Consider the following 23,801-nt stretch of genomic DNA (forward strand, 5'->3'; position numbering starts at 1 on the left):
CGGGATGTCTCACCAGTCTACACAAGACCCACGCGACTGTCCCCAAAAGGCGATCATAACGCCAGCGAACACATCTCTATACTATATAAAAGAAAAAGGCAACTTTCCTTTCTTTACACCTTTTTCCTTTTATCCCAAACCAAAGCCTTTCTCTCTTAACACTGCAGAGGACACAAAACTAATTTTCTTTAAATGCCGGTAAGGCACATTACCAGAGGCACAAATTTGAACGTTCACATAGAAAGTGTAATTTCAATGTACCTGTACTTCTTAAAACGTTAATGTTTTACTGCTTAATAACTTATAGACTATAATTTATTATTTTTCTCTTGCACTCAGTGACCAAACCTATACACACATATATAGACACATACAAACATACACACAAGTATATGTATGTGTATATATATATATATATATATATATATATATATACACACACACACATACATACATACACACATATATATAATTTGTGTGTGTGTATATGTAGATATGTATATAGATATGTAGATATGAAGATATGTATGTGTGTGTGTGTATATATATATATATATATATATATATATATATGTATGTATGTATGTATGTATGTATGTATGTATGTGTGTATGTATGTGTGTATGTATGTGTGTATGTATGTATGTGTGTGTGTGTGTATATATGACAGCAGCAATCCAAGCTGTGAGAAAACAGTAAAAAGGAGGCGTGTCAGACGTCGTGGTACATTTTCTGTTGCAACTACCGAAAACAACTTTGTGACACTGCCGCCAAATACACAAAACAATTACATTAACAACCATGTTACGTTATTTTTAAAATTTTTCATTTTGTTTTTCGTACCTTCTTTAACACACTACTTCTCCGCTGCGAAGCACGGGTATTCTGCTAGTATATATATATATATATATATATATCTATACTAATAAAAGGCAAAGCCCTCACTCACTCACTGACTCACTCACTGACTCACTCACTCACTCATCACTAATTCTCCAACTTCCCGTGTGGGTGGAAGGCTGAAATTTGGCAGGTTCATTCCTTACAGCTTCCTTACAAAAGTTGGGCAGGTTTTATATCGAAATTCTACGCGTAATGGTCATAACTGGAAGCAGTTTTCTCCATTTACTGTAATGGAGATGAGCTTCAACGCCGTGGGGGCGGAGTTTCGTGTGACATATTCACGCCTCCCACGTAATCACGCAGTACATAGAATACCAGGAATACCTCAAAAAAGCGCTCAAGAAAACATTATATAATTCAGAAGGCAGCGAAACAATTTGAAGCGAGCGAGTGACATATACAACCATATTCATGAGTTCTGCTACTTCGGAATCAAAGCACGATGTAAACCTACACTTTAAGTTCATAGACAGGCTGCCGCTGGCGTTTGTAATTCAGTGCCTGCCCATATACGGCCGTCCGTCAGCGGCAATCCAATAGCAAACTGCCACGGGTAAATATTCACGGGTGAAGGACTGTGCTTATGGAGAGGAAGATGAGATGGTCAGGGTGGTGTTTGACACAAACTCAGCGAAACTGCGAGAGAAAGTTTTAAGTGCCAGGACTAAGGTAACATTAAATAAAGCTATGGACATAGCACGAGATGGCACCAGCACAGCTGGGAACCTTCAATGCATGTACACCGAGTGGCTCACGTGAATTGACGCAGTGCACAGATAAAAAGCAACAGTTCCAAAGAGCTGAACAAAACCAATTACACAATTGAAAAGGTAGCAAAAATATGAAGCGTCTGATAAGCATATTCATAAATGCAGCTACTGTGGAAACAAAGCACACGGTGGAAAAAGTCAATGTCCCGCTAAAGGAAGACAGTGTAAAAAACCTGTGCATGCAGTGTGTCAGGTCTCAGATAAAGAAGAAGACGAGCTGTTTATTGATGCAGTAAGAAACGAATCGATGAATGAAACCTGTCATCTTTACAACGATTGACAAACACGGAATGTAACTTGAACACAACACATCCTACAAATACGAACCTGATTGAAAGAAATAATGATAATCAAATCCTTGATGACAGCAACACTCAGTAACACTCACAAAACAAATACTGTATATTGACAGTCATGTTACGTTATTTTTAAAATGTTCCCTTTTCTTTTTCTACCTTTTTTAACACACTACTTCTCGCTATGATAGCGGGTATATATATATGTATATATATATATATATCCCGCTCTACATACACGAATAATGGATACTTTATTCGCCATCAATGATTGTTTTGGTAAAGCCATACTCAGTGTATTCATTAGATGAACGGTAAAAAGTAAGAGCGAGGGAGGATGACTCATTGAGGCATGCAGGCTGTAGTCGCGTCAACTCTATCTGAATTAGCGATCACATTTGAAAAAATATATCTTTTCAAGTTCTATTTAGTCCATATGTGTCAAACTCAAGGGTCGGGGCCACATCCGCCCGGCGGTAATTATATCCGGCCGGATATATATATATATATATATATATATAATATATATATATATATATATATATATATATATATATATATATATATATATATATATATATATATATACACACACAGTAATCCCCGCTATATCGCACTTCAACTTTCGCAGCTTCACTCTATTGTGGATTTTAAATGTAAGCATATCTAAATATATATCACGGATTTTTCACTGGTTCATGGATTTCTGTGGACAATGGGTCTTTTCATTTATGGTACATGCTTCCTTAGTTTGTTTGCCCAGTTGATTTCATACAAGGGACGCTACTGGCGGATGGCTTAGAAGCTACCCAATCAGAGCATGTATTACATATTAACTAAAACTCCTTAATGATATAAGATATGCTTCCCACACAGTGTTTGATTGTTTGCTTTTCTCTCTCTCTCACCCTCTCTGACATTCTCTGCGCCTGACGGCGGGGGTGTGAGCAGAGGGGCTGTTTGCACAGAGGCTGTTTGCCTAGAGGATACAGACGCTCCTCTACAAAATGCAGCTTTATCGCGGTGGTTCAGCATACTTAAATAGATTTTTTTGATTGTTTGCTTTTATCTCGCTCTCTCTCTCTGACATTCTCTGCTCCTGACGGCGCTCCTTTGAAGAGAAGATATGTTTGCATTCTTTTAATTGTGAGAAAGAACTGTCATCTCTGTCTTGTCATGGAGCACAGTTTAAACTTTTGACTAAAGGGTGTTATTTCATGTCTAGAGGGCTCTAATAATGTGTGGGAGAGTTTATAAGGGCTTAAAATATATAAAAATAATTATACAATCATTCTGGAACGCAACCCCCGCGATCGAGAAGGGATTACTGTATATATATATATATATATATATAAATAAATAAATATATATATTTATATGGATATACAGTGGAACCTAGGTTCACAATCATAATTCGTTCCAAATCTCTGGTCGTAAACAGATCTGGTCGTGAACCGAACCAATTTCCCCCATAGGATTGCATGTAAATACAATTAATCCCTTCCAGATCGTACAAACTGTATGTAAATATATTTTTTTAAATATTTTTAAGCACAAATATATTTATTTACACCATAGAATGCACAGTGTAATAGTAATCTAATGTAAAAACATTTAATAACATTGACACAAACACCCAGGCTCCCTGCTCAGCTGCAAGCGCAGGCTCGCTCGCCCTCTCTCTCTCTCCAGCACGCGAGCCTGCACGCTGCCCCAACTCTCTGTGTAACATTGCAGCAGTTTGCGCTATAGCCTTACAAGCTGATCGCTGTATAAACACTTTTTTTTAATGAGTTTTAAGCACATGGGGAAAAAAAAATAATCATTTGTAAAAAGTGAAAAGTAACACTGCAACAATTCACGCTATGAACCGAAAAATGAACATTTGAAAAATCCGTAATACAAAAACCATAAACCACCAAGAAAACTAACCTTGCATGAGTCGACTTCTGGCTTGAACTGAGGAGGAACTGGGTGGAGAGGAGGTTACAGTTTTGAGAGTCTGGCTCCGCGATGGAGGGATGATTTCTCTCTTGTGATTTCTTGGGTTTCTGGTGTTTTTAGCGGTTTAGCTGGTGGGTTCGAAAGCCTCATGCAGCCATTCCAAAAACAAAGTCCTTGTGACCCAACCCTTCGTGTTTGCCCTCCACATTACTGGCAGTCTGGCTTTGTTTACATTGTGCTGCTTGAAAGCACAAGGGTTCTCAAATTAGTAAATGAGTAAACTGGTAAATAGTTTTTCCACCTCTTCCAGCACTTGAGGCCTCTGCCTGGTTAACTGTAAATTCTTTTGCAACATCAGCTGCTTTAATAGATTCTTTCTGCTTTAGAATAGTCGAAATCGTAGGTTTTGACTTCTTGTACTTGGCGGCAAGATCAGTAACACGAACGCCACGCTCATACTTTTTAATAATGTCTTTCTTTACTTCGATTTCAATTTTCTGCAAAACTTTCTTCTTACCACTCTTCACTTGCTTAGAAGCCATGGTTAACTGCAAAAGCACACAAAATTCTGTAGAGCACAAAGAGATCACAAGTAAAGCACGCACGTCTGACTGAGAACACGGAACAGGGAGCGGCTCAACACGTGCTTAATACAGTAATTGGCGCGTTAGAACTGGAAGGGGAATGAAATAGAGCACAAATAGTTAACAGCGAAAGCATGCACGCACGTGCAAGTACGCACGTCTGACCGAGAACAATGCAACACGTGCAGAAATCATCAGCGCGCACAAACTGAAAGGGAAATTGGCTTGTTCGTATACCGAGTGTGTGGTCGTGAACAGAGGCAAAAATTTGGCGAAATTTTGGGTCGTAAACCAAGCTGTACGTGTACCGAGGTTCCACTGTATATATATGAATTTGTAAGTTTGCTCACTTACAAAAAAAATGAAGTCTAATTTTTATGGTAGCTTCATTTTTTAAGTTTATTGTAATCGCTCCATACAAATAGATACATTTTTGCAAAAAATAGGATTGAAAACAAATCGAACCCCACCCCTGAAAAAGACAGCATAGCTAACAGAGTAATACTTAAAGCTTGTAAGCATACCTAAATTGATGAGTTTAATAGGGCAACAGAGATGAATGGAGAAGAAAAAGAAATGTAGAGAGAATTACTCCTTCCTATTCTAAAATATTATTAATTCGATCCTGCCAGGTTTTGAAAAAGTTCTGTACAGATCCTCTAAATAAGAATTAGATTTTTTCCAATTTCAAATAGTATACAACATTGATTTCCCACTGACTTAAAAGAGGAGAGTTAGGATTCTTCCAATTTAGCAAAATAAGTCTGCGTGCCAAAAGTGTAGTGAATGCAATTACAGTTTGTTTGTCCTTCTCCACTTTAAACCCATCTGGAAGAACACAAAACACAGCTGTTAATGGGTTAGGAGGGATTGTGACACCGAGGCTGTCTGAAAGGCACTTAAAGATTTTGGTCCAAAATGATGTTAATTTGGTGCAGGCCCAAAACATGTGACCCTGTGAGGCTGGGACTTGATTGTAGCGTTCACAGGTTGGATCTTGCCCAGAAAACATTTTGGACAATTTTAAGTGAGACAGATGTGCTCGATACATAATTTTGAATTGAATAATTGTATGCTTTGCGCATATGGAGCTTGAGTGAATTTTCTGCATTGCTACCTTCCACTCCATTTCTGATATATTGATTAAGAGATCTTTTTCCCATTGCCCTCTTGGGTCTTTGAAAGGAAGGGACTGTAAAATAATTTTATATATTGCAGAAATGGTGTCTAAGTCCTCGAAATTGAGGAATATTTTTTCCAGCATGGAGGAGGGTGCGAGATGTGGAAAATCGGGCAGGTTCTGTTTAACAAAGTTCCTAATTTGAAGATAGTGAAAGAAATGTGTAGCTGGAAAGTTAAATTTGGAATGTAATTGTTCATAGGATGCAAAGATGTGGTCTATATAAAGATCTCTAAGCAATTTAACCCCAAATCTTTTCCAGATATTAAAAACTGCATATGTTTGCAAGGGTTGAAAGAGGTGGTTCTCTTGCAGAGGTGACACAGATAAAAGATTCTCTATCTTGAAATGCTTTCTATATTGGTTCCATGTTCTGAGTGAGTGAAGCACAATTGGGTTATTAGTATATTGGCGGTAACTTGCATTTGTTGGGGCGCAAAGCAGGGAATATAAAGTAGTACTGCAGGATTTTACTTCTATTGCGTACCAAGCCTGTGTATGTTCATTTATTTCTGTCCAGGCTTTTATAGATTGTATGTTTGCTGCCCAGTAATAAAACTGAAAGTTAGGTAGAACCATGCCACCTTTTCTGCCTTAGGCCTTTGAAGGTTCGGTGTTTGGATATGTGGATGTTTTTATTTCTAAATAAATGAGATTGTGGTTTAATCTAATTGCTTAAAAAATTATTTATTGCTGTATATTGGAATGTTTTGAACTAAAAAAAGAAGCTTAGGAAGGATATTCATCTTAACAACGTTAATTCTTTCAGCTAAAGTGAGATGAAGGGATGACCATCTATGCAAGTCTTGCTTAATTTTTTCCATACAGATGGTGAAATTTTGTTGATAAAGAGCTTTATGTTTACTTGTGATATTTACCTCTAGGTATTTAAAGTGATCTGTAATGATAAAAGGTAGGGTGTCCAATCTAATATTATATGCTTGAGAATTCACTGGAAAGAGTACACTTTTATTCAAATTAATTCTGAGACCAGAGATCTTTTGAAATTCTTTCTTCATCCGTTCTTCAGCACTAAGAGAATTTATTTGTGGTATCTGTAATGTATCCAGAAATGCATTAGATTGTGTGTTGTATTCTTTAAACTCAGTAGAATATAAGGATTTATAGTAGTCTCTGAAATTGTGCATTATATTTTTATGGTCAATGATTTCATCTCCATTCGTGTTAGTGTTTACTGGGATTGCATTGCGAACTTCTTGCTTATGGATTTGATGAGCTAAAAGCTTTTTAGCTTTCTCTCTGTGTTCATAGTAATGATGTGTTGATTTATAAATAAGTTGTTCAGTTTCTTTCAAGAGGCTGAGTTCTGAATGCAGAGCCTGCCTTTTCCTATGAAGAGCCACACTTGGATGCCTGGCATGGTCTTCATCTATTCTAGTAATTTCGCTTCTTAGCTCTGACACTTTCTTGGTTTCTAATTTATTCCTGTGATAAAGATATGAAATAATCTGCCCTCTTAAGAATGCCTTCCGTAAGAGTTTCCCAAAGTATTCCTGCTGAAACCTCTAATGATGTATTTGTCTCTAGGAAGAAACTGATTTGTTTGGATATAAATTCTGTACAGTTCTCATCTGCTAATAGAAGAGGGTTAAGATGCCATCTGCGAGGTGAGTGTGTGGGGAATAATGATTTTAGCTCCAAGATCAGAGGTGCATGGTAGGAAATTACAATAGCGTTGTACTTGAGATTTACTCATAGGCAAGAAATTATTATCTATAAAGAAATAATCAATTCTTGCGTAGCAATGATGCACTGGTGAGTAGAACGAATATGCTCTTGAGTTTGGGTTTAGAATTCTCCAGGGGTCTGGTAAGTTGTGGTCAGTTACAAACTTTGTAATTGTCTTTGCAGTGTTAGATGTCATTGCCCCTGTGACAGGAATCCTATCTAAGAGTGGATTTAAAACACAATTAAAGTCCCCAGCCATTATAATTTTATGAGTGTTCAAATTGGGAATAGATGCAAATACTTTCAGCATAAATTCCTTATTATCGACATTGGGTGCATAAACATTTATCAAAATCACTTTACAGTTAAATAAGTTGCCCATGGCAATCACATATCTCCCTTCAGGATCAGATACTACATCTGATGCTACAAATTAAACTGTTCTATGTATGAAAAGTGCCACACCTCTAGTTTTCTTTGTAAAGCTAGAATGGAATATTTGGCCAGTCCAGTCTTTTTGCAGCCAGAACTGATTCTTGCTTAGTAAGCGGGTCTCCTGCAAAAATACTATTTTAGCGTTTAAGCCTGTTAGGTGAGAGAATACTTTCTTTCTCTTTAATTCATGATTCAGGCCTTTAACATTCCAGCTCACAAAGTTAACTGTCCCATCATGGAGACATTGATTCTGAATTTTTGATGTCATCTTACAGTGTTAACTGGAAGTGAGACAGCTTTAACCTTAATTTACAATTCCACTCCAAATTATTGCCACACAGCTTATTGCTATGTTGGTAGTTATAATTATAAGGATTAAAAGGATAGATTAGATATAGCCTGCTCTCTTTTCATTTTAATGGAGATAGACAGAATATCAACCAAAAATCCAGAAAAAATACATTATATAAAAGTTGTAAATTGATTTGCATATCATTGAGAGAAATAAGTATTTGATCCCCTACAACCCAGCCAGAATTCTAGCTTCCAATGATTGGCTGTGTGCCCACGTGGCACACAGATTACAATCAATCAATTACAGATACTCCAGATTTCAACTTCTGACCACAGAATCAATTTCTTCCATTTCAACCTCTCCACTACAGTGGGCATGACCAAAGAGCTGTCAAAGGATATCAGGAACAGGATTGTAGACCTGCACAAGGCTGGAATGGAATATAAGACCTTTAGTAAGAACCTTGGTTAGAAGGTGACAACCGTTGGTGTGATTATTCATAAATGGAAGAAATATAAAATGACCATCAATCGCCATCGGTCTAGAGCTCCATGCAATATCTTGCCTTATGGGGTGAGGATGATCATGAGAAAGGTGAGGGGTCCGCCTAAAATACACAGAAGGAGCTTGTTAAGGATCTTAAGACAGTTGGGACCACAGTCACAAAGAACATCACTGGTAACACACTAATCTGTAATGGACTGAAATCTTGCAGTGCCTGCAAGGTCTCCCTGCCCAAGAAGGTGCAAATACAGGCCTGGATGTTCACGGGCAAACTTAAGATGGGCCTGTAAGACAGGATCTGTTTTTCATCTTAAAATAGAAAAACAAACATTTTCTAAATATACAGGAAACGGAGAAGTTACCGTACATTTATTTCTAGTAGGGCTTAGTACTGCAACGTGTTATTCACATGTGGTTTTAACTAAGAGCTGCATGTAGAACAGTTTAATCAAAAATGCCAATGTAAGAATCATTACAAAAACTTGAAAGCACAATCATATGATCATGTGAAAATATAAGTACACCCCATGAAGTATTTTATTTGATATACCTTGTTAATTCCCAAGGGGAAATACTCTTTAAATGAAGATAAATCTTGAAAGGCTATCTATAGATAAATGTGATATACACTCACCTAAAGGATTATTAGGAACACCATACTAATACGGTGTTTGACCCCCTTTCGCCTTCAGAACTGCCTTAATTCTACGTGGCATTGATTCAACAAGGTGCTGAAAGCATTCTTTAGAAATATTGGCCCATATTGAGAGGATAGCATCTTGCAGTTGATGGAGATTTGTGGGATGCACATCCAGGGCACGAAGCTCCCGTTCCACCACATCCCAAAGATGCTCTATTGGGTTGAGATCTGATGACTGTGGGGGCCATTTTAGTACAGTGAACTCATTGTCATGTTCAAGAAACCAATTTAAAATTATTCGAGCTTTGTGACATGGTGCATTATCCTGCTGGAAGTAGCCATCAGAGGATGGGTACATGGTGGTCATGAAGGGATGGACATGGTCAGAAACAATGCTCAGGTAGCCCATGGCATTTAAACGATGCCCAATTGGCACTAAGGGGCCTAAAGTGTGCCAAGAAAACATCCCCCACACCATTACACCACCACCACCACCACCAGCCAGCACAGTGGTAACAAGGCATGATGGATCCATGTTCTCATTCTGTTTACGCCAAATTCTGACTCTACCATTTGAATGTCTCAACAGAAATCGAGACTCATCAGACCAGGCAACATTTTTCCAGTCTTCAACTGTCTAATTTTGGTGAGCTCGTGCAAATTGTAGCCTCTTTTTCCTATTTGTAGTGGAGATGAGTGGTACCCGGTGGGGTCTTCTGCTGTTGTAGCCCATCCGCCTCAAGGTTGTGCATGTTGTGGCTTCACAAATGCTTTGCTGCATACCTCGGTTGTAACGAGTGGTTATTTCAGTCAAAGTTGCTCTTCTATCAGCTTGAATCAGTCGGCCCATTCTCCTCTGACCTCTAGCATCAACAAGGCATTTTCGCCCACAGGACTGCCGCAAACTGGATGTTTTTCCCTTTTCACACCATTCTTTGTAAACCCTAGAAATGGATGTGCGTGAAAATCCCAGTAACTGAGCAGATTGTGAAATACTCAGACCGGCCCGTCTGGCACCAACAACCATGCCACGCTCAAAATTGCTTAAATCACCCTTCTTTCCCATTCTGACATTCAGTTTGGAGTTCAGGAGATTGTCTTGACCAGGTCCACACCCCTAAATGCATTGAAGCAACTGCCGTGTGATTGGTTGATTAGATAACTGCAGTAATGAGAAATTGAACAGGTGTTCCTAATAATCCTTTAGGTGAGTGTACATAACAAACATCATACCATATTTACATTTTGTAGTCTACTGTATATTTTGAACTAAAATAAATGCAAATTTACCATTTAGAAAAAGTACACCACACCACTATATTTATCACCTTAGAAGCTTGTCTTAATAAACCGCAGACATGAAGTTTGTTATTTTCTTTGTTGCTGAAGCGTGCTTTTACTATGTCTACAAAGGAAGAGCTCTCTGAGGCCAACAGAAAAGAGGCTGCAGATGCTTTTGAATCTGTGGTAGGATTTACAAAGATATGCAAAAAAAAAAAACAAAAAAAAAACCAGGAAAATAGCCTACTGTCTGGAAGTTGAGAAGAATTAAAAAATCTGCTAGTTTATCTAGACCAGGCTACCCCTGAAAAATCAGGCCAAGTACACAATGCAAGGTGCTGAAACAAGACTTAAACAACAGAAATGCATCATGGGACCTAAAGGTAGCTCTTGCCACTGCTGATGTCAAAGTACATGAGTTTAACATTAGAAAGAAGCTACACAAATTACATGACAGTTATGGCAGAAGGAAACATCAGGAACACCAAGTAAAGACTAATGTTAACCAATGAACACCTTGGCAAAGACCATATTTTCTGGAAAAATGTGCTCTGAATAGATGAGGCAAAGAGTTATTTGGCTACAGTACCAGAAGACATGTTTGATGAAATCCAAACAACATTTGACCAGTGGAATCTGATACCAATAGTAAAGAACAGCAGTAAAAATGTTATTTTTGGGGGCTGATTTGCTACATTAATAACCTGGGCAGCTAATCATTATAGAATCCACCATAAACTCTTTATTGTGCCAGAGGCTGCTTGATCATTAGTCAGAAGACTGAAGCTCAACCAAATGTGGACTTTGAAATGTGGCAATAACCCACTGTAGACATACCAGTGCATCCACCAAGGAATGGCTGAAAAAAAAGAAATGCAGGGTTCTGGAACGGCCAAGTCAAAGCCCAAGGTGAAATTTCATTGAGATGCTGTGGAGTCATTTAAAATGGGATGTGCACGTATGACATCTTTCAAACTTTACAAAGCTCAAAGAATTCTATACGATGAAGTGGGAAAAATCTGATCATATAAATTCCTGCTAAGGTGTTCACTGGTTTCAGTTAAGGTTAGGGTGGATTTAAAAAAAAGACAAACTTCTTACATAAAACCTATGAAAGGCCAAAGCTCTATTTACCTACTGTATCTGAATTTATCATTACTTATAAACTACACCATGCACTAAGATCTCAAGTTGCTAGACTACTAAAGATTCTGATGATTAAGCAATGATGAATCCCTGAAGCCTATGAAAAAAGTCATAATCCCGGGCCACCTTAAATTTCTTTCCACCTCTCCATCAGCATCTTTTTTTTGCAAATGTGCTAATCAGCACAAGCAGCCTGCTATCAACCCCATCAACGCAGCAAAAGTTCTCCCAGCTCAAGTCTCTTTATCTGGGTGTAAGGTGTCTAGAGTTGTATAGGGTAAATAACATATCTTTATTTGAAATATATACATTTCGTGTGTGTTTCGTGTGTACAAAGATATGGGTAAATTTAGTATGACAGGAAATGCGAGGCAAGAAATGCTGAACACATACCTAAAACAGAAGGTCTTCCATGTTATAGTAATAAGGACGTGAAGTGTATGATGACTTAGTCCAAAATTCAAATAAATGTGTGCTTTTTTTCAAGAATATAACCAAAGAAAAAAAAACATTCAATTTACAAGCTGCTGTCAATTAACTAAAAAGCCAAGCTCAAATGTCAATCTACAGAAAGTTGATACGTCTTCTTGGATGCTGCAGAGGTACCTTATAATCAAAAGTTTGCAGATTCGAGCGTGGGTCCTCCTCATTTTGAGTAGCGAGCAGCTATTATTATTACTATAATAAACACATGCATTTGATTCCAGTCTGTAACACCCGGTGTAAATTTCGGCCATGTGTAAAAGTTAGCGTTTTTTTTTTTTTTTTTAATTTAGTTTTATTCTTTCAGTGTCATTCACATGGTACAGTGAACTTGCCTCTCCCTCTCTGACTTGATGGTATTTCTCTCTATTCTTTTTATAAGAACAGCAATGACCACAGTTGGTGCTGTGGTTGATGCCAGCTCAGAACTACTTGTTGTACTGGCAATCTAAGATACAATGTCCCGTGTCCGCCATCAGACTATCAAGTGGCAGTTTTGCTTTGACAACAAAGACACTCATGTAGAACATTTGAACAACGACAGATTTGCTGCAATTTCGGACATCTGGCAATGTTTTGTTGAGAACTGTTTTTTGAGTTACAACCCAGGGCAACATATTACCAATGATGAGCAACTGTTTCTAACCAAGGTCTGTTGGCCTTTGTTGCAATACATCTCAACCAAGCCTGACAAATTTTGCATAAAGTTTTGGACTGAGCCAGATTTGGAGACAAAACATATGTGTAATGCCACTCCTTATTTAGGAAAAGATCCCAGTCATCTTACTGGAGTAAGACTTTCTAATACTGTGGCCTTTTTAAACTTTTAAACAGTTGAGGATAAGTTTGTTTTATTTAATTAAGATGTTGATTTCTACCACAGTTGGAATCGCCATTAGTTTTACTGAATCAGCCTACAATCTAGGCATTACCTTTGAAGCCACCCTGTCATTTAAAGCACACATTACAAAACTGTTGAAAACATGTTTCTTCCATTTCAAAAATGTTGGGAAATTAAGGTGTATTTTAAATATGGAGAGAGAGAGGTTAGGAGCACGCCCTGATATATATGTAGGATGCCAAGAAATTAAATCATACATTTATTTCTAGTAGGACTGACTACTGCTTGTGGCGTTCACCGTTTACTTTATACTGCTTTCAGTTAATCCAAAATGCTGCTGCAAAATTTACTGCAGGAACAAGAATATACAAACACCTAACTCTAGTTCTTAAATACTTAAACTGGCTCCCGGTTAAGTTTAAGGCAGATTTCAAAAGCCTTCTCTTAAGATATAAAGCCTTAAATGGCCAAGGTTCTCCTTACTTATCTGAACATATTACTTACAAACCAGAATGCACATTAAGATGTCAAGATTGCGGTCTGCTGAGGACTCCAAGGATTAATAAAACAGTGGGAGGTTGAGCTTTTATGGACAGTGACTCGAAGTTGTAGAATGGTCTGCTTATTACTATAAGAGGTGCCTCTTTAGTCTCAGCTTTTAAACACTGGAAGACTCACTGCTTCAGTTTAGCATACCCAGCCTAAAGCTGCTGATTAACTGCACACTAACTGCATCTCTGTTGTTAGTCATTAGTACTAAAACATAAGTAATATGATAGTTATAATTTGTTACTGACTCTCACCTATTCTGTGTCTCTTTTCGGTACTCAAATGTGGCACTTGGTGCAACTGCCCTACTGCCAAGTTTTTTGCCTCCCTATGAAAAAGTCATCTCTGATAAAGGAGCACTAAAATCATCAGGTAGAAGGGTCCTTTTATCAGATTGGCCAGTGCAGTACTGACTCAGTTGTGGAGTGGCCAGCGGGGGGAGGCAGCTTATTGGCCGAGGTCTCCAGGTGACTGAACAAATCTGAATCCTTTTATATGATATAACCTACTCTTGCATTTTGTCCTGTACTTGTACTACTACTATTGTGTTATATTCCTGTGGTGGCAATGCTTGATTGGCCAGCTAGATCTTTGAAGCGGATTACTTGTGTTCTGTTCTGTATTGACCCCATCTTTTTTTTTTTTTTTTTTACACCCATTGCACGCCCAACCTACCTGGAAAGAGGTTTGTCTCCGATTTGCCTTTCCCAAGATTTCCTCCATTTTTTTTCACTACAAGGATTTTTTTTTTTTTTTTTTGAGTTTTTTTTTCATTTTCTTTGGAAGTGCAGGCTGGGGGGCTGTCAAAAAACTAGACCTGTTAAAACCCACTGGGGAACTCTGTGTGATTTTGGGCTATATAAACAATAAATTGTTGTTGTCGACAGACCCTGATAAAATGGGTTTTAAAGCCCTTTCTCACTAATCCTTCTTCATTTTGTACGCTTTAGTGACACATAAGATTAAAACTTATTAATTGAGTAAGTGCTCCCTCACTGCCAGTTACACCTTTCATAGCACAGGCAATGAAATAGCAGTGAGGTTATAGTCAGGCAGTGAGCAAAGAAAGCAGAGAGAAAAAAGAAACCTTACAGAAATTGAGATACTGAGATACCGAGTTTAAGTGTTCAAATCATAAAAAAAGTTAGAACTTTTGAGTGCAGGACACAATATGGAGAATACAATAAGCGATGTTTATGATCATTTATAAGATGCTGATGTCACAGAGCTCCTGTTGCTTTAGTCACTCATGGTGTTAACGTGCAGCTGGGCTACTTATTCTGCTTACAGGCTTGTCAGTACGCTGGTGGTAGGCAGAGCAATATATTGTTCAAAATTTTAGTTTTTATGAAAGAAATTATGAAAGTTTTTAAAATGTTATGCTTAAAACCGAAGAACTTGTGATCTAATTGTTTTGTTACTGGAGCATCAATATGGCTTTTTGTTTTGTACCTACCTTTCAGAGTGCTAAATATAAAATTCTTTATGGCATTTGCTGTATTGTAGTTAAGCACCACGCATGTAAACTAACTACTGTCTGCAATGTTTAAATGGGTCTTACATAGCTGAATGACACTTACCATCCTTTTTAACTTCATTTCACCTCAATGTGTAAAAGGGAAATAGCTAAAAAAAACAAAAAACCAAATATAGCAGAAATCAAGCTATTTTATCAGCAACTTCATGTATGCCCTAGCATGTAGCGAGTGAGAGAGATAGGGAAAGACACAGTGCAAGAGAGTGCACAGGCAGTGATCAGGACCAGAAAAAAATTGTAGCAGCAAACAATCACATCACATACTCCAGCTTCCAACACTTAACCTACCTAAATTAGCACATAACATGGAATACATTTTGAAGCCTTCTGTCTTGGTAACACATTTCAGTAGCACAGTGAGGTCCATGTGTCCATCTTTTACATTTACAAAACATGCTTTAGTGAGTAATTAAACATGACAGCACAATCAAAATATTGTATCAGCAGCTGTAAAAAATATTTATATACAAAATATGAACACACATATAGCAGTCGATCTGTAATGATTATCCAGCCAGATAGTACTGGTGCATTCTGTTACTCTTAACATCAATACCTTTGTCTGTCTGGTGTGTAAATAGAAAGCTTCATCAAATTAATGGATGAAAAAAAATCACAAACAGGAGACAAGTCAAGATGTACCCTTGGCAGCTCAACATGAATGACTACCTTATGCCTGCACTAATGATACAATAAATCATACCTGAAATGGAGGGACCATGTATAAAAAGTGTTGTCATTTTTATATGGTGTGAAAGAAATGTTTAAATTAAAGTGCAGAATGTGCACTTTAATCATGTTTGAACCATTTTATTTGAAAATTTAAACTGAGGAGCAGAGGGGTAAATAAAGGAAAAATGTGTCTTTGTCCCAAACATTACGGGAGGGCATTACATATTTTAACCCTTGTCAAAGAGAAACATGTTTCAAATTGATATATGATACAATTACAGCTCTACAATGAAAAAAGGCATGGGTTAACTTCCAGGTGGGCGTGACTACAAAATACTTGATTTCACTTTCTAGCTTGCCTATGACAATTTTCACCATTATGGCTATCTTCCCTTTATTTCTCTGAAGATGGACGCTCCTATGGTAAAAAAACTTACATTCTGATTTTTACAAATAATCATTACTACTAAGTGATTTTAAGAGCATACTGTAATGCCGAAGAGTCTACAGCATCTACTTTAGTTGGCCAAGCTTCCTTGTATTATATTTCAGATTATTCTACTTTTAACTTCACAAAGAAAGATGTTTTCTCTAACACTGTAGATGCATTTTTATATCCAGCTAAGTTAAAGGTTCTTTATAAATCTCTGCACTTCCCACAAATTAATTTTGGCCTACTGTCTGCTGGAACATAATAAAGCGATGTGTGAATTTATGAATTATGTAAAAACCCATTTCTTAATGTGGGATTTATTTCCCAATAAATAAATGTACTTCAATTAAAGGTTGGATTTTTCTCTTTTTTGTGTTGTGAGCCTATATTTTTTGGGGAAAAAAAGAATTTATTAGAAGCCTTAACCAGTGGTGCGAATAATTGTGGAAGGCGCTATATGTCTTACCATCCCATCTTGTGACTTCTGCATAGTAACTATTGTATAGCGAAAAAACAGACAGGTAATGGCAAAGAGGCAAATTATATACATTAGGAAAGGCAATGTATTCAGCCCCACAAATTTTCTGACATATGGTCCTGTATTATTTGTTTAAAGTTTTTAGATATAACATATTAATTGGTTTGAGAACTTTTACAAATTTATTCCAGTGGTTGAAGAATATAAATTTGCTTTGACATAGACTGCATATATTGCAAGGTTAATGCTTTGTTGTAAAGAACATATATTGCTTTTACTACAGTCTACTAGGGTTGCCAAAAATATCAAAATATTATTAAGTATTACTTTTAACATTTTAAAAAACTTCAATATTCCTTTTTCCTGGTATCGATTTCATAGCCTGCATTACTAAAGCACTTGTGGTTCACCATGGCTAGAGTTGCAGTCCTGTTTCACGCACTCTCAGGTGTTAAAATTGCAAATGAAGCTTCTTTTCTTCCTTAATTTTTAAACCGTCGCCAGGAAGTGTACTTCCATAGGGTGTACTACCTTTTACTGTATTGTGTGTGGTTTTAAAATTATATTCCACCATATTTACTATATAATTTGAGGCACTATAAATTTTCAGTGCTCAACTGCATAAACAGTGGCATGACTCCTCCATGTCCTCGTACACTTCCACCTGTGATTCAGAGTGTGTATATAGTAGAGCTGGGCAGTGTGACCAAAATTCTATATCATGGTATTTTTCTAAATTATCTCGCTTTCACGGTATTCAACGTTTTTTTTTCCCCCCATGCATGAGTTTATGTTAACCTCATTTTCCACTGCAATTACTGCAGTAGACTAGCTAAGAATAACCTATTCCACTGTCATGAGCATTGTACAAAAAAAATAAAAAAAAATAAAAAAAAAAAAAACATTTTTATGTGCACACAAGTATTAATACAGGTTTGCATGGCCCCATAAAGTGATAGTTTTCAAGGGGGTGGCACTAATGAAGAGAAGGAATCAAATTGCATGACAGTTGCTGCCAAAATATAGAACCTTAACTATAATTTTGACAACATATTTTAAACCATCCAAAGAGGGATTTAGACTTAGTAAAATATCCAGAGGTGCTTGTCAAAAGCTGTATTGCACTGAACATGTCTTAGAAAAGTAATAAATAGTAAATATTTTTCGTAAACCAACTACACTTTCTGTTAATCTCCGTCCACTGACACAATAAAGTGACTTTTTAAACAACTAAACCATCATTAAACTGCATAATATTTAAACTAATAAATAATAACAAAAAAAAAAAATAATAGTGCAACTTCCAGTAATAATACTATTACTTCAAGACTTCAAGCCCTGGTGCATTACACAGTATTCACCAAATAAAAATACAGTAATCCCTCCTCGATCACGGGGGTTGCGTTCCAGAACCCCCCACGATAGATGAAAATCTGCGAAGTAGAAACCATATGCTTGTATAGTTATTTTTATATATTTTAAGCCCTTATAAACTCTTCCACACTGTTAACATTATTAGAGCCCTCTAGACATGAAATAACACCTTTTAGTCAAAAGTTTAAACTGTGCTCCATGACAAGACAGAGATGACAGTTCTTTCTCACAATTAAAAGAATGCAAATATATCTTCTTCTCTTCAGGAGCAGAGAATTTCAGAGAGACAGAGAGCGCTCGCAAAGAAAAGCAAACAATCAATACGTGTGCTTTTAAGTTTGCCGCGGCATTTTTTAGAGGAGCGTCAGTATCTTCTAAGCAAACAGCCTCTGTGCAAACAGCCCCTCTGCTCACATCTCCTCCGCCAGGCGCAGAGAACGTCCGGGAAGAGAGAGAGAGAGAGCCCGAGATTAAAGCAAACAATCAAAAAATCAATAAGTGTGCTTTTGGAAGCACCGCGATAAAGCCGTCGGCATTTCTTAGAGGTGCGTTCGTATCCACTAGGCAAACAGCTTCTGTGCAAACAGCACCTCTGCTCACAGCCCCTCCATTAGGTGCAGAGAATGTCAGAGAGGGCGAGATTGAGGCAGAGACAAGCAAACAATCGAGCACCACACGGGAAGCATATCTTATAGCATTGAGGAGTTTTAGTTAATATGTAATACATGCTCTGATTGGGTAGCTTCTAAGCCATCCGCCAATAGCGTCTCTTGTATGAAATCAACTGGGCAAACAAACTTAGGAAGCAAGTACCATAAATTAAAAGACCCATTGTCCGCAGAAATCCGCGAACCAGCGAAAAATCCATGATATATATTTAGATATGCTTACATTTAAAATCTGCGATAGAGTGAAGCTGCGAAAGTCGAAGCGCGATATAGCGAGGGATTACTGTATAATAAAATAAAACAAGTGCAACTTGGTGATGACATCTTTACCAACTGAACCATCATTTAGGCAAATTGCATTTATATGGACCTTGCTTCAAGCTAAGCTATATACATAAATAATAAAACTGCAACTTGCATTTATAATGATATTTGTGGTATAGCCCTACGGAATTGTATTAGGGAAATGGTGAGAAAAAAAAAATACAGGTGAAGAAAAAAAAAAAAAAGGACACAGTGAAGAAAAAAACAAAACTATACGTCGAGAACAAAGTCGACATGTTGACTTAATTCTCGACATTTCCACTTTAATTTTGATGTTTATGTCAAGATTAAAGTTGATATTTCCACTTTATTCTCGCCGTTTATTTTATAATTAAAGTAGAATGTCGTAAACTAAACTTCACCCTAAAATCAATGTTTAATTTACTAGATTTTCTCAAACACCGTCATAAGTTAATGTAGCACATTAAATGGTTTGTGTTAAGTGTTCCCCAACCCAGTTGTTAATCACTACGCTTCTTAAACTGACTTCCTCTGCACTAAGAGGAGGCGCCCGGCAGCGATCACCGCACAGAATCCATTCACTTCATGATATTCCTGCTCTCTGAAAATTTTGAATGCTAAGATATATACTTGATATCATTTTCATGATGAAATGCATTAAAGCATGGAGTATCATGAAGTGAAAGTATTCTGTACGGCAATCGCTGCCGGCGCCTCCTCAGTACAAAAGTCAGTTTAAGAAGCATGTACCAATTTAACATGGCTTGGGGAACACTTAACATAAAGCATTTAATGTGCTATATAACTTATGACGGGTTTGAGAAAATCTAGCAAATTAAATATTCATTTTACGATGAAGTTTAATTCACGATGTTCGACTTTAATCTTGACATGAACGGCGAGAATAAAGTAGAAATGTCGAGAATAAAGTCAACATATCGACTTTATTCTCGTCATAAGCGTCGAGATTAAAGTGGAAAAGTCAAGAATAAAGTCAACATGTCGTCACCCAGGTAAATTACACTGTATTAAAAAAAATAAAACAAGTACAACTTGGTGTGCAGTATTATCCAGTAGTATCGAAACAGTATTCACACATTTGAACATAATGGTCCACATCCGACCATTTAAAACCAAAGTATCTCCAGGCAACGGAGGTGACTCCTTTTTTTAGGCAAAAGTTCTTCTGTGTCATCATGTTCAACTTTATCGTCAGCTACAGCTTCAGTTTCGGAATGTTCTCTGTCCATTTTCATCCCGCAATACATATACTACGGCATGTACTCCGTTGCATGTATATTTGGCGGTGTAGCAGTGAAAAAGAGCCCCCGCGCAACACCTCCACTAATGCATGTATTCCGTTGTATGCGATTAGCAGTGTAGCAGTGAAAAAGGTCCCCCCTTGAAGAGTTTCCCGCTGCGCCACATTCCAAATGTCATTTAGGCAATTTAAACTGGTGTTGCAGTATAAGAAAAATCCACATCATAACAAAAATAAAAAACGGTTTTCGGTATGAACCGGTATACCGCCCAGCACTAGTATATAGTATGTCAGGGCACATTTCCAACCTAAAAAAAGCACAGCTTATGGAAGAGCACATTGACATGCTAGTCTTTTTTGCAAAAAATCAGGAAGTTACAACGACATTGAGGTTTATAATACATAAAAATTCAATGTGGATTGTTGGCATTTATGGAAAGCCTTAAAATATTTTTGGTATTAAGTTTGTGTGTTTTTTCTTAGCAGTTGTTTACAATAAATCACATTAACAATCTTTTTACTTGATGGCTTATTTGAGGTTTGTTTTAAAATTTATATGTATACAAAATGATATTTGTACTAACCCAGCAACAGTATTTGTTTTTGTCAATGTAAAAAACTGTTGAACAGATTTGAACTCCTTTATTTTTCATTATTTACAGAACTTTAGAACATTGTAAAAACATTTTCAATTCTCAAACCTGTCATTGTGTATTTAAACTAAACTTTTTACTTCCCATGTGCAATACTTTAAATTTACTTACATTAACTTTCATCTGCCACAAATATGCCTAAGCCTGAATGCTGCCCAAGTCTCTCTGTATTGATTCAACAGATTTTAGATTGTTTGTCTATCCATCAAGCACGGTATCATCTGCAAAATTAACCACCTAGTTATTTACATCCCTATTCAAATCATGTATAAATTAACAATAGCAACAGCCCTACCACTGACCCCTGTGGAACACCACTCTTTCCTTGTATCATTACTCTCTGCTTTCTGAGTCTGAGACAATTTTGTACCCATTTACACAAAACACCCTGAACACCCACTTTTGAGTTTGATGTCCAACCCCTCATGTGGAATAGTTTTAAATGCTTCCTGACCTTACTCTTACCTTTTACAAAAGATTGAACTATGTAAAGTATTTGCATTTAATGAATACAATTTCTATTATTTGATTTCATTATGATTTTTATCAAGTTACATAATATACTGTGTATTGGATACTGAATTTTAATACTTTTCTTAGTATTGCATCAAAGCTTGAAATTTTGGCATTGTGAAAACCCTAGTGTCTGTATGTATTGCTATATATCATGAGGTGAGTTTTCTTTGCGGTTTTCCATTTCTTGCTTAATTTTTTGTACTTTGTAAATGCTGATTAGTAAGGACAAGGATGCTCTTTTAACCAGGTATCGTGCATGTGCCAAACTGCTGAATGCTGCAATGTGTTGAAAGTCACTCCAATTCTAAGCTGATATGTACATTTATTTCATTTTAGTTCATTTATTTACGTAGTTATTTTTTTTGTTTTTTTTTTAAATATATTTCTGTGTATGAAGAATACATATAGCTTTGCCATAAATTGCAAGGTTTATGAGAATTCCACCTGAGGAGTCATGGTTTTGTGTGTGCTGTATTGCAGAATGATATCGGACATGCATATATTATGTAAAAATATTTTGTCACTAAGATGTTATGTTTCACCTTTTTTCCCATGCAGGTTTGTGAAAGTGCACAAAGCTTTGAAAAAAGAAAAGAGAGACATGCAGTATCTTTCCTAACTTAAAAGGATTTGTGTTTTATTGTTTTCATTCTGTCAGTTCTCGTAGCTTGATTAATATATTAGAGCAAAAGGAAAAAGCCTGCAGCAACTCTTGTGATAAGCGAGCAGCCTAATATAGCAGCTTCACAAGTTCGACCACAAAGTTGATGTTTTACTGTCTAAAGTCATTGCTCTATTTGTCTATCCATCATTAGACTGGTACAATTTTTAAGTCAACAGATGATCTTATAATTCTAAAAATAACACATTTTTAATCAGACCAGAAGATATAGTGCTCCCTACCCAAGTCATCTTTACATAAATTAAAGCATACCTACATGCTTCAAATTGCACAGTAATGGTCTAAGTATTTCGTCCAGATTGGTATTATTTATTTAACAGACACCTTTATTTAAAACAATCTACAAAAGATTTTGCAAAAAATACTTTCAGTCTATATCAGAAAAGTACTAAATGAACAACACAGAAAAACAAATTTAAAGTAAAGCACAAGAAGCAAACTGTTTATATAGTTCTGTGGCTAATTTAAAAGGCTTGACTTGATACTTTAATGCAGGACACCAGCTGAGCACTAGCTAAACTGCATCTTGGCTGAGAAAGGTAAAATGAACACTGTCAACTTTGGCAAGGCTCGTTAAGCTTGTAATTATAAAGGTAGTATGATAAAAGGAAAATCAGAAATATGTCAGTTATTTTCCATAGTCCACGAGAAAGGGAAACTAGTTTTTGTTCTACTATTAAAAATCAGTAAGTCATGAATCTCTGGTTAAAAGACTTTTTTCATTATTTGTCTGTTTCGTCTGAATAGCAAAACAGTATGTATAGTCCTTACTTGCTGGAGCGTGGTACCACCATTTCTGCCAATGTTTCATAGGTTTTTTGCCAGTCATTGTAACTTGCTCTGTAATAAAGGAGAAAAGCAAAATGTGTTAAAATTTAAATCAAAATGATTAAAAATACATATACACATTTTTAAATGTATGAAAGTAAATTGTATAAAATACTAATCCAAGATTGAAATTTTCAAAAACAGGAGTCAATTTCAAGGGCTAAAAAGTAAACATACTTAGGATATTCATTATACAAAATTGAGATGGAAAGCCTTTAAACATTAGCATACAGTTTAACTTTTTAAATCCATGTATTCTTAACCAAATTTACAACAGCAATTCTCTTAAAATGTGACATACAGAACAACAATGGCATATGGGAAGGAAACGAGAAAAATCTACACATACAATGTGAAAACTCGTCACAGATAGTGAGTGCTATTGCTGCAAATCAGTGTGACATCCTGTATTTATTTTTTTTATAATTCGAGTTCTCATTATTAAAGATGAGTTACACTATAAAAGATGTACCATTTTTCTCCAATATTTTTTTTTTCAAAACTTCAACCTAGACGTACACCAGTTTGGAGGGAAGTAGAATAAGAAGGCAATAAAATTTTGTTTTCATATTAATCTTTCCAGTTATTGATCAATGACATAATGAGAAATAAAATGTTTGCTGCTTTCCAGGAGGAAAATCCAAGAAAAATATTTTAAGGTATTTACAAATGATAATGCATTACACTGAACAAGCTCAGGTTTCATTTGAATCAAAAGCAGCATACCCTTGTTAAAAGCTCTAAAAGGCAAAACAAAGGTTTTAATAGAGGTAAAATAACCTTTTTTATAAAACAATAATGAGTTCTAAAAAATGAAGGGTTTGCATTACATATAGGAACGAGTTCTCTTCCAAAAGCATGTTCGTAAATCGAA

General features: G+C 36.5%; 1 protein-coding gene across 3 annotated transcripts in view; it reads right to left on the reverse strand.

Annotated features, from left to right (window-relative positions):
• LOC120515778 (V-type proton ATPase subunit C 1-A) overlaps nt 1-23,801 on the reverse strand; it is a 349,765-nt gene that overhangs the window by 101,433 nt on the left and 224,531 nt on the right. For all 3 annotated transcript variants that reach the window (XM_039737077.1, XM_039737076.1, XM_039737078.1), the window contains exon 8: nt 22,871-22,939. In XM_039737077.1, coding sequence (XP_039593011.1) covers nt 22,871-22,939 — 69 coding nt within the window. The remainder of the gene's footprint in view (nt 1-22,870; nt 22,940-23,801) is intronic.

This window comes from Polypterus senegalus, chromosome 15 (assembly GCF_016835505.1).
Source record: "Polypterus senegalus isolate Bchr_013 chromosome 15, ASM1683550v1, whole genome shotgun sequence".
NCBI classification, from domain to species: Eukaryota; Metazoa; Chordata; class Cladistia; order Polypteriformes; family Polypteridae; genus Polypterus; species Polypterus senegalus.